Source organism: Rhinolophus hipposideros (assembly GCF_964194185.1).
Source record: "Rhinolophus hipposideros genome assembly, chromosome: 10".
Lineage (NCBI taxonomy): Eukaryota > Metazoa > Chordata > Mammalia > Chiroptera > Rhinolophidae > Rhinolophus > Rhinolophus hipposideros.
In genome coordinates this window covers 65,305,452-65,322,417 of record NC_138056.1, presented here as the reverse complement: position 1 = coordinate 65,322,417, position 16,966 = coordinate 65,305,452, and the positions used below count along the sequence as shown (strand labels likewise).

Here is a 16,966-nt window from a genome sequence, read left to right as displayed (position 1 = left end):
CAAAGAGCTAAAGGAATGAGAGAGATACTATCCTCATGGGCTGGCAGACTCAACCAGGATGTCAGTTCTCCCCAAATTAATCTACAGGTATAATAAAATTCCCATGTAAATCCCAGTAAGATTTTTTTTTTTAAGCTAGAGACAAATTTATTCTAAAATTCACACGGAGAGGCAAGGAAACTAGAAAAGCTAAAACAATTTTGAAAAATAAAATAGGATGAATCACTCTCCCCAATGCTAAGACTTTATATAAAGCTAAGTAATCGAGGCAGTGTGGTATTGGCAAAGACGTATCATCTACCAATGGAACAGGGAAAAAAAAGAATCTTGACTTAATAAGACTTACCGTACACAAAAATTATTTAAAGTGGGTCACAGATTTAAATGTAAAACAAACTACAAAACACAGATGAAATTCAGTGAAAATCTACATAACACAGTCTAGGCAAAGAGTTCTTCGACATGACTCCAAAAACATGATCCATAAAAGCGAAAATATCAATTAACTAGAGCTTGTCAAAATGAAAGCTTCTGCTCTGTGAAAGAGTCTGTTAAGGATGAAATGAGGACAGCATAAAAAGGAGCAGGTCCAAGATGCAGATTAGGTAAACGCTATACTTACTCCATCCCGGGATCACACCAAAATTACAAATGAATTATAGAACAATCCGCCTCAAGAATCATCTGGAGACTAGCTGAGCAGAACCCCTATAACTAATGATATAAAGAAGAGGACACACACACACACACACACACATACACACACAAAGGACGGAAAGCTTAGCTACCAATTGGGATATTTGCAAACCACCTATCTGATAACATGTCTTGTATCTAAAATACAGAAAGAACTGTGAAAACCTAACAGTAAAAAAAAAGAATCCATTTAAAAAAGGGCAAAATATATAAATAGACATTTCACTACAGGGTATGTGGCTGGCAAATAAGCACGTGAAAAGAAGCTCAAATACTATTAGTCATTAGGGTAACAGAAATGAAAACCCAATAAAAAGTGACAATACTAAATGCTGGGGAGAATGTGGAAAAATTGCATCTTTCATACACTGCTACTGGGAATGTAAAACGGTACAGCCAATCAAAAATAGCTGGATAGTTTTCTTTAAAAACTAAATATACCCTTACAATACAATTTGGCAATCAAACTCCTGGTTATTTACCCCCGAGAAATGAAACCATGTGACCACACAAAAACCTATACACGAAATGTCATACTGGTTTTATTTGTAAACATCAAAAAGTGGAAACAACCCAAATGTCCTTTAACGGGTGAATGAATGGTTCCACCATGGTACGTCCACACCATGGACCACTACTCAGCAAGAGAAAGAACTATGGATACACACAGTAATTTGATAGGTCTCAAGAGAGTTATGCTGGGTGAAAAAGTCAATCTCAAAGGGTCACATACTGCATGATTCCATTATACAGCATTTTTGAAATGGCAAAATTGCAGATACAGTGTGGTGGTGGTTACACAAATCTATGTGATAAAACTGCATTGACCTGGAGCTGCGTGCACCCACGTCCATGTAAAGCCAGGGAAATCTGAGGAAGGTCTGTGGATTGTACCAAGGTTCATCTTCTGGTTTTAATACCACATTATAGTTATGTACTCTGTTACTATTGGGGTAAACTGGGTGAAGGGTATACACGGCCTTTCTGTATTCTTTCTACAGCATCATATGACTCCACAGTCATTTCAAACTGAAAAAGTTAATCCATGTTTTTATCAAAGTAATCTAAATTCAACCACAACTAAATAATTTAGGGATACATACTCCCCTGCAAGTATGCCATCATCAATACAACCTTGATTATCAAGCTTCATCAAATTCATCTGTCTCATTAACAACTTTAAACAGTGATATACATGGTATTTGTTTTAAAGTACAAAAATATGTGTTGAATATGGGGAATCACTCTATCACTCATAACTTCTATTCATTATACTTCTGCTCTGTGAGTTTGTTAAGAGGATGAAAAGAGGACAATGTAATAAAGGAGACGGTACAAGATGGTGGATTAGGTAAATGTTATACGTACACTGTCTTTTATTTATACATATACTTTCAATAAGCAGTATAGTTTTTGAAATCTTTTCCTATTATTTTCCTGATTGTAATTGTTAATGTAATTTTATGTCTGCTGAATCTAGTAGTAAATTGGGATTTGTATTTTGTCTTTTTAATTTCATTTTTCTAATAATTCATTTTTATTGCATTTTACAAATGTTTTTATCTATGACAACATACGATTAAAAATAAAAACTGGTCTTTCTCAATAGATAGTTTGAGAAACACTGAGCTAAGGTGACAGCACATTCTTAAGTATCTGAATATTTCACAAAGAATACAAAAAGCTTCAAAAGAGGAACTTAAGTTGAAAAGCCCTGTGTTTGAATGTGTCCTGTTCAATCTTTGTATTAATGAGAATTAGCAACGATAGATAATTAAATTTGAAGATAACAGAAATATAATGGAAGACTGAAATCAATTCTAATCTAATGAGGGACTGGGTGAATCTATTCCTATAGAGCTTCACCTGATTAACAATTCTGTATATATAAAAAAATCAATTTCACAAGTAAAGAACCTACAGAGGCCAATGCAAAGATTCAGTAAGACTTGTAACTTCAGCTGACTTCAGTTATTGATGAGTGAAAGGGATGGTGTGGCTTTCCCCGTAACATTAATGTGATGCTAGGCTGAGCTAACAGATTATCCAGAACATGACAAAGACTATTCTGTGCTAGTCACACCACATTTAGAAACCTATATTCAATTTAGGAAAGAGGAGAGTGATGAGGCAGTAAAGAAACTCATAAAGCACATCTTGTGATGAAGAGCTGAAGGAAAGGTAGTATTTATTTATAACCTAGAATAGAATAAGATGAGAAAAAGATAAAGCTATCGTCAAAAGTTTTACATTTTATAATAGTCGAGGGTTCATTTATATGTTCTATGTGAATCCTTAAGAATGAAAGAAAGACCAATGAGTAGAATTTCTACAGTGACAGATGTCAACTCACTTAAGAACTTTCAAATAAAGCTGTCAAAGAAATGTGATGGGCTGTCTAAGCTATGATGGTGTTTCATCAGTAGATGTATTTGAACAGAGTATACAACCATTACCCTGCATGTTTATATAATGAAAACAATGGACAGGGAACTACTGTATTAGGTGGGTTCCAAATCGAACTGAAAATTAGACTGGGAGCAGGGAAGAGTGGAAAAATACTTTCTAGGCCCCACAGCTGAAAAATTCGATTTAGTAGGATTGTGGTCAGGGTTTGTAATCTGCTTTTTCAAGTGCATAGTGATTCTGATGGAGCCGGTCATCCCTTAAGAACCTCTATTTCCAACCTACCTCAAAGATTCTACGGTAAAACAAAAGAGCCTGGTAAAAGACATAGGGGGAAACATGGTCTGCAATCCAACAAGAGGATTAATTTAGGATAAAGGACAGCATAGAGCCAACGGCAACACTTTTTTTCAAGTGATTTGTGCCTCACACATCTACAAAGGGCAAATGGAAAAGCTAGGAAATAGTTCATTCCTTAAGCTTTCACTGAGAATCTACTATGGGGTTAAAGTTAAATAAATAAGTATGACAGATAAAATTAAAATTTACTCCCCAAGCCTCTCAAACTCACTGGGTCTTCAAGGCATCTATACAAGAAACAAACCAGCAACACAAACAGTTAATCAAAACGTGGTATAAACTACAACAGTATTAAGTACTTATTAGAAATTACTTAGTACTTGCTGGTACTTGACAAAATTAATCACTTCTGCATTTAAGCACTAAAGGAACATAAAATTCAAGTCTATGCATGACTACTTCTTGGAGAATGAATCCTGTGAGTAATATGGATGTGAGGACAAACAGTATGTGATTTCTATTTATTTCAGTATCTATCTATATTTAAATATAAATCAACAGGATTGACACTGAAAATTCAATGCTAAAATACACTATTTCCTGTTTCCTTGACCCTTATCTGCAACCACATCTTCTCCAAACCAGGGTCTCTGGCATTTGTTCTTATCTTCCCTTCTACAAATACTTTATTTGCTTTAAAGTAACCCCTAGTCTCCTCCCTGCTCCCCAATCTCATAATATCTTCCTCCATTTCATTCTCACATCACTATGATCCACATTGGTAATGGAGCAGAAAATATTTCCACCATTTATAGGTATACAGGCAGGGGGTGGATTTAGTTCAAAGATCTAAGTTGTATAAAAAAAAAAATCCAGATTCAACCAACTCACCTTTCCAGCTACAAATGGCATATCACCCAAGCATAATCTATAATGTGGTTGTGCAGCAAAATAGTTCCTAGGACCCTTCTGAATGGAAAGGAAAGAAAAACAATTTTACGCACGTGACAATGAAAGCTAACTGTCCATGACTAACCTGAAACTTCAGCTTAGTGCTATGCTACTACTTGCCTTATCTATACTGGCACTATGGTCTCAAGCTCCTACTAACACTTGTCAACATGCATCCCAGCCTAGGAAAGAAGAAAATGGTACCTGACAAAACAGCAGTTAAAGTCTAGAAAAAGTGAGTGTGTGTGTGTAAAAAGATTTTAACAGCCAAAGGTAATTAATTAATTAATGCAATACTGATTAATAGCTAATATTTGTGCAGTGTTTTATAATTCCAAGATGCTTTCACATATATTATTTCACTACCAGAGTAAAAATTTAGAAGCAAATATTACTTATCTCCATCTTACAATGAGAAACTGAGAATGAGAAATTTACTCATTCCGTGTTATCACATGGTCTTACGAGGGTTTTTCACATAAATTATGCCCAGTAATAATCAGCATTCTGACTTATTAGTTGTTTTCATACCTTTTCTGGTGGTTTTGACTTCTTTTTTTTAATTCTTCTTGCACTAGGAACACGAGGAGTTGCCTTATCTTCAAAGATAAGTCTATTTGTTTCTAGACCAATCTGCAACTAGAAAAAAATATGAGCCTAAAGTTAATGCTGTAGAAATAAAAGCTATGATTCAAATTTGAGATTCACCAGGTAAAAGCCTACAAAAACCTACAGTAGTATATACCTGAAAAACACGTCATCGCTGTGTAACTATGTCTTGAACTAATCCGTCAACATTTGTCAAACATTTTAAATCAGTGTCAGTCTCTCATTTTATCTTGAAGTGTTGTGTTATAATTTGTCCTTTCTTTAGCCTGGAACCCTTTAGCTCCATTATTTGTAGCTGTTTCACAAATTATACTTAATAAGTTAAATGCACTATATCAAACTGCAAACTGATACTTCAATATTTTTTTTCACACATAGAATCAACAACAGTGCCAGACACAAAGCAGCTGGAGAGCAAAACACATTTCTTTTTATTTAAAAAACGCATACATTTACAATGTAAGAAAAAGAAACTGGAAATTTATGTCCAAAAGAACTGGAAGGTGTATCAGCAAATGTTATCAAGTCCCTTTCTCTAGAAGCTTAGTAACTACATGCATTTAAAAATAATTTCACATCTATGTGGTAGAAATTCCACAAGCAATTACTAAGGACTTCAAACAAGAACTGCTGTTTTGTCTAAGCCAACTTTGAATGTTCCTTAAACACCTGTGCGCATGAGCGTTTACACACACACATACACACAAACACACACAACCGACAAGTGCATATATTAGTCTAGAATTGTGGTTTTCAAACCTGCCTGTGTATGAAAGTTTATGAGAAAAAGTCAGATTGTCAGGCTCCTTTATAGACTTCATGATTTTGAATGGTCCAGGTTGGGGAAATTTGTATTTAAAAGCATTTTAAAGTTCCTTGGGAAATTATGACGGAGCTGGAACAAACACTCAGAATCAATGCATTAGTTGAAAGAAATACTGAGGTCGTTCATTATTAATACTTCCCACAGTGACTGCATTCTCTGGGGAAAGAATCTATCTAGTGACAAAGGAATACAGGGATCTCTATTCACAGGAGTGTCTACATCCCCACACATCTAACAATGCTTTATACATAGTAAACTAAATAAATACAATTCAATGAACATGAAATTACTATTCTGGAAGACCTAAGAAGCCAATGAGTTTAAATAGTATACAAAAGGACAATTTTTTTCTAGCTTATTTAGTTCTTCCCAATAGCTGTTATATATTTGTGTGGCAGATTTTTAACATTTTAAAGTATTTTCATTATCTTTCTCTCTTGTTTGAACTCTCCAACACTAAGATATAAAATGAAGACCACTTTATCAATGATAAAATCCAAGCCCTGAATGGTTACTATCTTGCCCAAGGCTACACAAATTAGGGTTAGCTAAACTTGGAACCATTTATCCCTTGGAAGAACCATTGTTCTTCCACTACAATAGTGTTCACTATCAGAACTCAAAACCTTTACTGATATTATCAATAATAATAATTACTGATTGTAGAGTAGACATTAAATAAAGCAGAGATTGGATCTCTACTTTATTCCTGCTAAATGAAAAAGAAAACAAAAACACCATAAAATCATTTTTAAAATTAATAATGAACTTGTTTAATTTTGTATTTCATGTACAACAGAACTCACCACCATAAAGTATATAAAGAACACCCTGTAAGTTTCATGTTACAAGTGAGGAAATGAAAACACAGTAAAGTGGAATGGGCAGAGAAACCAAGTAATTTCAAAATTCGTTGGTAGTCAAAAATAAAGCCACATGGCTATATAACTCAGAACACATTGAGGGAAAGACATATATCAAGGAAAAACATCTATATGAGGGAAAACATATTGAAGGAAAAACATACTGACGGAAAACCAAATCTATCAGAAAGTAAACATTTGAGAAAGAAAATATTACGTTTAATAGAAACACAGTATGTTAAGTCAATGAATTCTGGGAAGCACAGGAAAAGACAACAAAGATAACAGAATGTTTCTAGCCCTGCAAGCACATTTATGAAGTGACCTCTGGCCACAGCTGGAACTGCAAAGCCTCTACTCCTAATTGTTTTACAATAAGGACCTATTTCTTGTGCTAATATTATCAGAAAAGATACAACTGTTATAAAACTTAAAGACTTTGGAAGGGGGAGGGCAATTATACGTGACGTATTTGAATAAATATGCTCATAAGGGGAGAGTCTTCAGTTAGAAAAGAAGTCTTTTATTGAGCCTGTTAAGACTTACTGGGTACAGAAGTATTGCTATAAACGCAGTTCTGGTTGGTAATATATAAACTCGATGTTTTTGAGAATTCACACTGCCTCTCCTGTAGGAGAGGCACCGGAGTGGCCACCACATAGGATAAAAACCAAGACTAGAGTGAGCAAAGCTCATTTTCCTAATATGGTAAGTTTTTGTGAATTAGTATGGGTCACTAGACATTGGAGTAGCCCACTACCTCAACTTCTGTCCTGATGTTTCGAGGCCCTCAAGGAAAGGAAGCACCTGTAAGTAGGACACTGAATGACGGCTTTCCCATAGTGACCCATGTTTTACATGATTATGTATTAACCTTATTATGTATACAGTCTCTGATATTTTTCAGTTTATTAATTTTTTTAAAAAAATGCTGACTGAAATGCCACAATTTGAAAAATTCTAAACAATTGCTCAGCTTTTATTCTGTTTGTAAAAATGTTTGTAATTTTCCATCTTAAGCTACGTCTAAGAATTTACATATTGGACCATTCCAAATTCAAAAGTATAAATAATCTAAGAACCCACAGTTAATCATCTAGCTATATATAAAATACAGAGTATTATAAAATATGATGAGCCTAATTGCTCACATTTCAACTTACCTCAGCTGCCTTAGCTTGCATACGTTTCCTTTCCTGTTCTTCTTCATGAAGTTTTGCTTCCAACTCTTGCATTTTTTTCTAGTGATAAAAACATTAAAAGCAGTAATAGTAAAAAAGAGTCTTATTGTCTATTTGAAAAATTTTAACATAGCAACAGAGGAATATGTGTAAATTTTTAGCATAGTAAATATAAGCTTGTTAATTCACTCTAGTAATGGCTCTGGGCTTGCCAGTGTGCATGCAATCCCTTGTCATTTATTATTAGTCATCTGTGAGGTAGTTGAACAGAACTATGGGTAAAAATCTTTGACTGAAGATCACAGCTCTGTATGAAGGCACATAGGTAACACAGAAGCTCAATCTGGAACATTAGTCTTCCAAGAGAATCAATTTAAAACTAAAATTAGCTCACAGAACAGCTTAACCAAGTGATACACGCCTGAGGGATACTCAAAAACATTTAATCTTCCAACACTTTTGAAGAGAACTCCTCATGTACCTCAAGGTTTTAAAATGTGAACATTCTCTCCAAATTGCATTTCTTCCTTTAAAAATACCTATATGTTTCTTTGCTACAAGGTCACTTTTCTTCCTATAAATATTCAGCATTATAAAATGATCACTTTATTAAAAGAACCAATATTATGCATTGATAAGTAAAAAATATATTCACTGACTTCTGCAAGGGCCTGCATTGCAGTAAGTTTATTATATTCCTGCTCAAGAAGGTCCAATTTTTCAAGCTGGCTCTGAACATGTGTCTGATCATGTTGTCGTTCTCTTTCTAGGGAAACCTGTGGAACAATATTAAATACAGAACGATAATTTGATTTAAAAAAAAAAAACCCTGAAAAACAACTAGCACTGAGTGTAACTAAGAATACACTATATGCTAATTTTTTCTAGCCTTTCATAAAACTACTTAGATACTGCAGAGGAATTCTAGGAAAACGATATTAAGATGAAACCACAAGAACATCAATTAATACAAGTGGACTCCTGGTTCTTACCATATACTACTATGACATTTAGTTCTATTACAGTGAGACTATCATTCTTTGAGATAGCAGGGATTTACTAGACATATAGGCTGCACATACATACTCCTATACACATTCTCTCTCTCTCTCCTCCCCCCCCCCATTAGTCTGGTTCTCTTAAATAGTTAATCTTTTAATCAACGCAATAATTATGGTTTTGGTATCTATTATTTACATTTCCTCTGAATTATATGTAGAACATCCATTATTTTCCTTCTTTCAGGTGTAGGGTTAAGGATTTAAAAAAACTTCCACCTATCAGTTTTAAGAACTGAAAATCACAGGGTAAATCTAAGACAAGAAGTGGAAATATGCTAAATTGAGGTCTATTGGTAGAACTCCAAGTATAAAAACTTGTAAAGAGTGTATCTCCACATACAAGTCTACAGTAATGAGTAACATACAATGACAATAATTTTTTCAGAAACCTGTGTGAACTCCTAATTCCCTCCTATCCACCACAGTAGATAGTTCACTGCCCTTAAAAGAATACATTAAAAGTTGGCAAAAACCGTATTTTATTTCCAGTACTGGAACCATTCTTATTAAACTATATATTTAAAGTTTACTGATGAAATGGGCCTATAATTCCAAGTCATCTTTTATATACAGTCAGGCCTCACTAAGGACAGGAATACATTCTGAGAAACGCATCATTAAGCGACATCAGCATTGTGCAAGCATCACAGAATGGACCTGCACACTCCTAGGTGGTGTAGCCCACTACACCTCTAGGCTGTATGCTGTAGCCTATTGCGCCTAGGTTACAAGCTGTAAATCACGTTACTGTACAAAACAACATAAGATTAAATAAGCACAAGAGAAAATAGTGCAATGGAGAGATGCAGTAAATATGGGATGTATGAGGCTGTTGCCAGCATAACACAGCATCAATGTTTTACAGCAAATTTTTCTTTTTCGTATCTAGAAGTACAATCGAAAATAAAAAAAAGTAAATACATAAACCAGTAGCATTTATTATCAATTTCAAGTATAATGTACTGTACATAACTGTCTGTGCTATTCTTTTATATGACGGAGTGCAGGGCGTTTGTTTACACCAGCACCATCACAAACACGAGTAATGACTGCACTGTGGTGTTACAACAACTACATCACTAGGTAATAGACAATTTTCAACTCCATTATTATGTCAAGGGAGCACCATCGCATATGCAGTCTACAGTTGACCAAAACGTCTTTGTGAAGCACGCGACTGTATGTGTAACAGATACACAGGCATTCCTCGGCAATACTGCAGGTTTGCTTCAGACGATAGCAATAAAGTGAATATTCCAATAAAGTGAATACTGCAACAAAGCAAATCACATTTTATTGCTAAAAATTGCTATCAATCATCTGAGCCCTGGAAAATCGTAATCTTTTTACTGGTGAAAGATCTTACCTTCAATTTGTAAAATAGACAGTATCTGTGAAACTCAATAAAATGAAACAATAAAAGGAGGTATGCCTACCTATATTAGTCAAGACATCTTACTGATGTCTTATAAATGCTTTCTAACCTGTGAACTGGAATATCTCAATGAAGGGAATTACTCCATTACTGTATACAATGGTTTACTTTTCCAATCATGTGACAGATATGAAAGAAAAATCTCCATATGTGAAAAAATATAAAGGAACTCAAAAGCAAGTGAAGTGATACTAAAGCAAAATGTCACATGAGGCAGTACTAGAGCCTGGATGTATAAGATATAGCAGAGATATGACAAAAAATCTCAGGCAACGTATCATCTGGATGATGCAAGAACCCCAGCCAATAAATTAACATAAATCTGGACCAGAACCTGTGAAAACCATCAAGCATCAGCGAAGCAAATCCACAACTGCTTCTTAAGACTGCAACACAACTTAGAAAGTATGGAAAAATCCATGACAAAGGTGGTAAGAATATACAATGGGGAAGACAGTCTCTTCAATAAATACTGTTGGAAAAACTGGATGATAAATGGAAAAAAGTTGAACTGAAGACTTTCTGATACCATATACAAAAATAAACTCAAAATCAATTAAAGACTTAAATATAAGGCCTGAAACCATACAACTCCTAGAAGAAAACATGGGCAGTAAACTCTGACATCAGTCTTAGCAATATTTTTTTGGCTCTGTCTCCTTAGGCAAGGGCAACAACAACAAAATAAGCAGTAAGACTACCTCAAATTAAAAATCTTTTGCACAGCAAAGGAAACCATCAACATAATAAAAAGGCAACCTACTGAATGGGAGAAGATATCTGCAAAGTATATATTCGATAAAGGTTAATATCCAAAATATGTAAAGAAGCCATACAATTTTTGAAAACACAATCCTTTTTCAAGAAAGGACAGAGGACCAGAATAAACATTTCTCCAAAGAAGACATACAGATGGTCAAGAGACACATGAAAATATCACCTCACATCTTTCAGAAAAGTGTATCAAAAAACAACATACAGCGAGGATGTGGAGAAACGGGAATGTTTGTGCAATGTTGGTGCAATTGCAAATTGGTGCCACCAATGGAAAACAGTATAGAAGTACCTTAAAAAATTAAACAGAACTACATACCACACAGAAATTCCACTTCTGGGTATTTATCCAAAGAAATCAAAAACAATTCAAAAAGATATATGCACCCTCATGTTCACTGCTGCTTTATTTACAACAGCCAAGATACGGAAACAACCTAAGTGTCCATCGAAAGATGAATGGATAAAGAAGATCACACACACACACACACACACACACACACACACGCACACACACACTATGGAATATTATTCAGCCATAAAAAAGAACGAAATCTTTCCATTTGTCACAACATGGATGAATCTAAAGGGTATTATGCCGAGTGAAATAAGTCAGACAGAGAAGACAAATACTGTATGATTTCACTCACATATGGAATCTAAAAAAAAAATAAAAAAATAAATCACCAAACAGAAACAGAGTCATAGACATAAAGAACAAACTGATGGTTGCCAGAGAGGAGACAGTAAGGGGAGGATGAAAAAGGTGAAGAGGATTAAAAGGTACAAAATTCTAGTTATAAAGTAAGTCCCAGGATGTACTACAAAACAGAGAATATAGTCAATATTGTAATAAGTGTATGGTGACAGATGGTTACTAGATTTATCGTGGTGATTTTTTAAGGTATATACATGTCTAATCACTATGATGTACATCTGAAACTAATATAATATTGTATGTTAACTATACTTCAATTTAAAAAAAGACAGTGTTTTCAAAGTATAAAGAACCTTACACTTTCTCCAAGTATAAAGATTCAAAGCTTCCTAGGGTCTTCAAATAAATTCAAGAGATACATAATAAGATTTTTTGTATCTTTTATAATGTAGACTCAAAGAATATGATGAGAAAAGATCACACAACTAGCTGTACAGTATTTTCCCAATTTAAGTAAAACTCTACCAAATGCAGCAATAATAATGAAGACGACCAATCAAATCTTCAGACACCACAAATGATCCCAAGTAATTTCCGTCTTGGGCTGTTATACTGTTCAAAAGCATAAGCTACCAAAGCTTATGTGTATGTGTGTGTGCGGGTCATCCAAAAAGGAAACCCCTCTTTATTATAGCTATGCTGAAAAGAACAAATTACATTTTTTTCTCAGAGCTTACACTAGCTTTTCAATATGAACTACTGTTGCTACTGCCAGTGGTTATTTTAATATAAAAGGAGAAATAATTATTATAATAACACCATTAGTTCTCACTGAGAAAAAAGGTCTAATTTTCCCCATAACCAACTGTTCTGGAGAATGAATCTGTAAGGTACCATACCTGTTTCTCCAAGACAGACGTCCTTTCCTTTTCTGCATGCTTTATCATACTACGCATGTATTCCAATTGTTTTTCTAAAAGATTACATTTATTTTCTGCAGCTAACAACTGAGATGTCAGTTCTAAAAAGAATACATATGAAAAGCAGAAATTAGCTCACTCACAGAAGTTTGAACAAGCTGTTATAAAGAACTAAACCTACTGTGTATACAATAATTACTTAACCAGTAGCCCCAGAAGCCTTTTCAGGTGACCTAAGGTGTTCTCTATAGGTATGCAAGTCTAATGTGCTTTGAATTTAGTCAGTAAACATAATTCATGACACCAGCACTCGCTCCTCAAACTGCACCAGAGTATAATGCAATTTTGTAGTGCCTGATGACACTGACCACCAAAAAATGCTATACTGTGCAATTTTAAGAGTAATTTTACAATACTTATTTTGATGGTGTTTCATTTCCTTCATAATTTAAACAAACCTTGATTGTGCTTTGATTCCTCATTTTTTGAATTCTCCCTTTCTTGTATCTGTTCATCCAATACTTTCTTATATTCAGTTGTTTCTCTAGACAAGGTTTTCACACTTTCTTCTGCCTGAATCCTTTCAAGTTCTAAGCGTCGAATCTTATCCTGAAGATTCTTCAGAGCAGAAAATATGGCTGCCAAATACAAATATGGGTACTATAAGATAACAAGATATATGGGGGAAAGTTCACTGAGAAAGAATAATCTTATCTAAATAAAAAATAAAAGTGATAGATGGGTTCAGCGAAGGATCACTCTTTGGGAATAAAACGTTAATTATTATCACATAATTGCTTTTTAAAAAATCCGTTTAAAGACATCTTTTGAGTTTCTGAAACATGTCAAGTACTCAAGTAAAAGCCACATTACTGTGGTCCAAATATTTCCAAGATTTTATAAAATGATAAAAATATTTAGCTACTCATAAATTTTTATAAACATATGAAGTTCATATACAAAGTTCATATAACTGACCCAAAGTACATTAACTATCACTGTTTTCTGTTTCATTAATAGTATCCCATGCAGAATTCAAACGCAGAGTTAACAGTCAAGCACAAAAGGGACTATTTTTTAATCTCCAGTTTTTTATCATTTAGGAAAAAAAAAATCTAAGAATACTTCAACTGCTCCTCACCCAAATTTCTGATCATAAAAGTAATAGGTATTCACTGTAGAAGGCACAGGAAAATACAACGAAGACAACTAATAATCCTACTACTGAGAGATAATGACGGTCATTTGTAATTATTTCTCTCAATCTTTTACTATAAGTATAAAATAAATTGAGATAAAAATTTAAGATTTGTTTTTCACTCTAGCATTATGAAACGGTGAGCATTCCTTCATGCTGTCTTAAAAGGTGATTTCCTTACCACCAATAAGTAAAAATTGAAAAAATTAAGTTACTAGGTCAAAGAATATTCACATTTTAAAGGCTCCTGAAAAAGAGTCAAGTACCTTCACAAAGGGTTGAACCAATTTATAATTTCATTAGAAGGATGTGTTTGCCAACACAGACCATTATTAATTACAGTATCTCTGTCATTCTGAATAAGAAACACACGCTACTTCTGGATATTTTACTTTGCATTTCTATTAGAAGTTTAAATATTTTTTTGATATTATTGGTCAATTTCCTTTCCTTAGTGAATTTCTTTCCCCATTTTTCTATAAAAAAAACTCCCCCTCTATTTTGTTTTTAATTCTACAGATATTTTTCATATAGTTATATCTGATGTACAGATATTTTTTTGATATATAGATATTTTCAGTTATATCTAACAATCTTTGCCATCAAGTTCGTTTATATACACAGAACATTCATCTGTAACCTCAAGATTAAACATTGTATTTTCCTTTATTATACTTAGTTTCATACATTGTTACATTTAATTCTTTAAGTCAAATAAAAGGTATTTTTGTATTAAAGAAATTTAAATGGCAATTTTATCATATACTAAGTTCACACATATACCTATACATAGATACAATTAATAGTTACACACATGCCCAAGACAGTTTCAGGACTTTATTTATTCTGATTTCATTAATATTATGCTAATATTTCAGTTACTAAAATGTTATAAACTTCAATAGTGCCAGTCTCTCACAGTATATAAATCTTCAAAACATTTCAAAATTATTCTTACCAATTAAATATTCAGAATCATTTTGCCTAATATTGATTTACATGAAACGTCATGTAAACTATATAAAACATAGGAAGAACTGCCATCTTTTAAAAATCGAGCCTTCTAACTCAAAATGAGGCACTTTCCCATTTATTAATATAATTCATTCATTCACCAAATTTTTCAGTGCCAGACCCAAATAGGAGATTGACACATTTCCTAATATAGCCAGGTTATTCTTTCTTGTATGCAATGAGACTAATTAGAAAGAGCACAGACATGAAACACACACACACACACACACACACACACACACACACACACACACACACACCTACCTACCTACAAATTTGAAAAATCAACTGATGACTAAGAATATGAAAAGAGCCCAGATATAAGATTAGTATTTAAAGTAACAATAATTCTCTGATATACCTGGAATAATCAGATAAATGTAATAGGAAAACAGAAATTGAATAAGTAACTTTTAATATCAATTGAGGTTTTTTTAACCTCTTTTGAGCCACTGAGGAATATTTACTAAAACTTTGTAATTCCAAACATTTCTTGTATTCCTTCATTAAATTATACCAACTTAGTATATGATTTTGTTAGTGTTCTATTTATATTTATAGTTATTATTGCAACTAGCTGGAACACTCAATTTTTGTTCTCTACGTCAGCAACTGTGGTATGAGAAGACATACTATGTAGATTAACAAAAAGACAGGGTGCGATATACGTTTTCCTTTTCTGTATTCCAGAATGGCTTACATATACCATGGAGATTATTTAAATGCTTCTCAAAATTTATTCCCTAAAACTACTTGGGGCTTGAGATTTTAACAATTTAACATTTTTATTATGATACTCAAATGTATTGCTAGAGAACTGAATATCACAGTTGTCCTATAAACATCTACTAGACTGCCCTTTTTTCTAATTTTCTGACTAATAGATTTATGTTCTTTCCTTAGAATCTTAGCATTTCCTTAGGATCTTTCTTAGAAGTTCCTTAGAATCTTCAGCATTTTTATTTCACAGGCCAAGCATTAGTTCTTCTTCCTCCTTTCCTTAGTTTTTAACAAACTTGAATTAATGCTTAATTATTTTTCCAGTTTTGAGAAATAATTGACATACATCACTGTTTAAGGCATACAGCATAATGGTCTGATTTGCGTTTATTATGAAGTGATTACCACAACAGGTTTAGTTAATGTTCATTATCTCATATAGATACCATAAAAAGAAAAAAAGAATTTCCCCTTGTGATGAGAACTCTTAAGATCTATTAAGAGACTTTCCTATACAGTAAGCCCGCACTTAACATCGAGAGGTTTTGCAACTTTAAGGGAAACGACATAGAGTGAAACCAATTTTACCTCAGGCTAATTGATATAAACAAGAGTTCTAAGTTTCCACGGCACCTTATCAATGTTATAACAGAAGGACTTTGAATGAACCGACGTTATTTGAGGCCTGCTGTATATCATTCAGCAATGTTAACTATAGTTAAATTATTTTCATTCTTTTCTTGCTCAATAACGGAAAGTATTTACGAGTATATTAATTTCCTTCCAAATACTGCAATCCATAATTTAAAGTATGTTTCACTGCTTTCTTTTGCAAAACAATTATTGAATAAATGTACATTAAGTAGAATTTAGAATAAATCAGGAATCAAAAGGAAAAACATGACACCCGTAATCCTATCATCTGTGCATAATAACCATAAATATTTTTGCTGAAATCCTTTTGCATTTTTCTATACTTTTATATGTTAGTGGAATTACCCTCTACTATTTCACATCACACTTATTTACATTAGTAATTATTCTGTGTCAACAGATGCATTTCTAATGCATTTCTAGAATTCCATCCTTATATACATTTGTGTCTATGAACTTTCTGTTCCACTAATACCTAGTTCTGTACCAGTTCCACATTTCCTATTTTTACAGCTCTATAATTTTTTATTAGTTGACAGAGGCCATCCTACACATAGAGCAAATACTTCTATTAAAAGAAAAAAAATGTAGTTTTCACACATTATTCTTTTTAAATGCAATTCACAATATTAAGAGTTTCAACTTAGTAACACTGTACAGCTCTATTTATTCGTCTTCCTGTACACAACTCAGTGAGCAC

General features: G+C 33.4%; 1 protein-coding gene across 2 annotated transcripts in view; it reads right to left on the bottom strand.

Annotated features, from left to right (window-relative positions):
* Window positions 1-16,966, bottom strand: part of CEP57 (centrosomal protein 57) — a 44,083-nt gene that overhangs the window by 6,960 nt on the left and 20,157 nt on the right. For both annotated transcript variants that reach the window (XM_081061625.1, XM_081061624.1), the window contains exons 3-8: window positions 13,139-13,318; window positions 12,660-12,781; window positions 8,492-8,608; window positions 7,815-7,892; window positions 4,885-4,992; window positions 4,294-4,371 (exon numbers count right to left, since the gene is read on the bottom strand). In XM_081061625.1, the coding sequence (XP_080917751.1) occupies window positions 4,294-4,371; window positions 4,885-4,992; window positions 7,815-7,892; window positions 8,492-8,608; window positions 12,660-12,781; window positions 13,139-13,318 (683 nt within the window). The remainder of the gene's footprint in view (window positions 1-4,293; window positions 4,372-4,884; window positions 4,993-7,814; window positions 7,893-8,491; window positions 8,609-12,659; window positions 12,782-13,138; window positions 13,319-16,966) is intronic.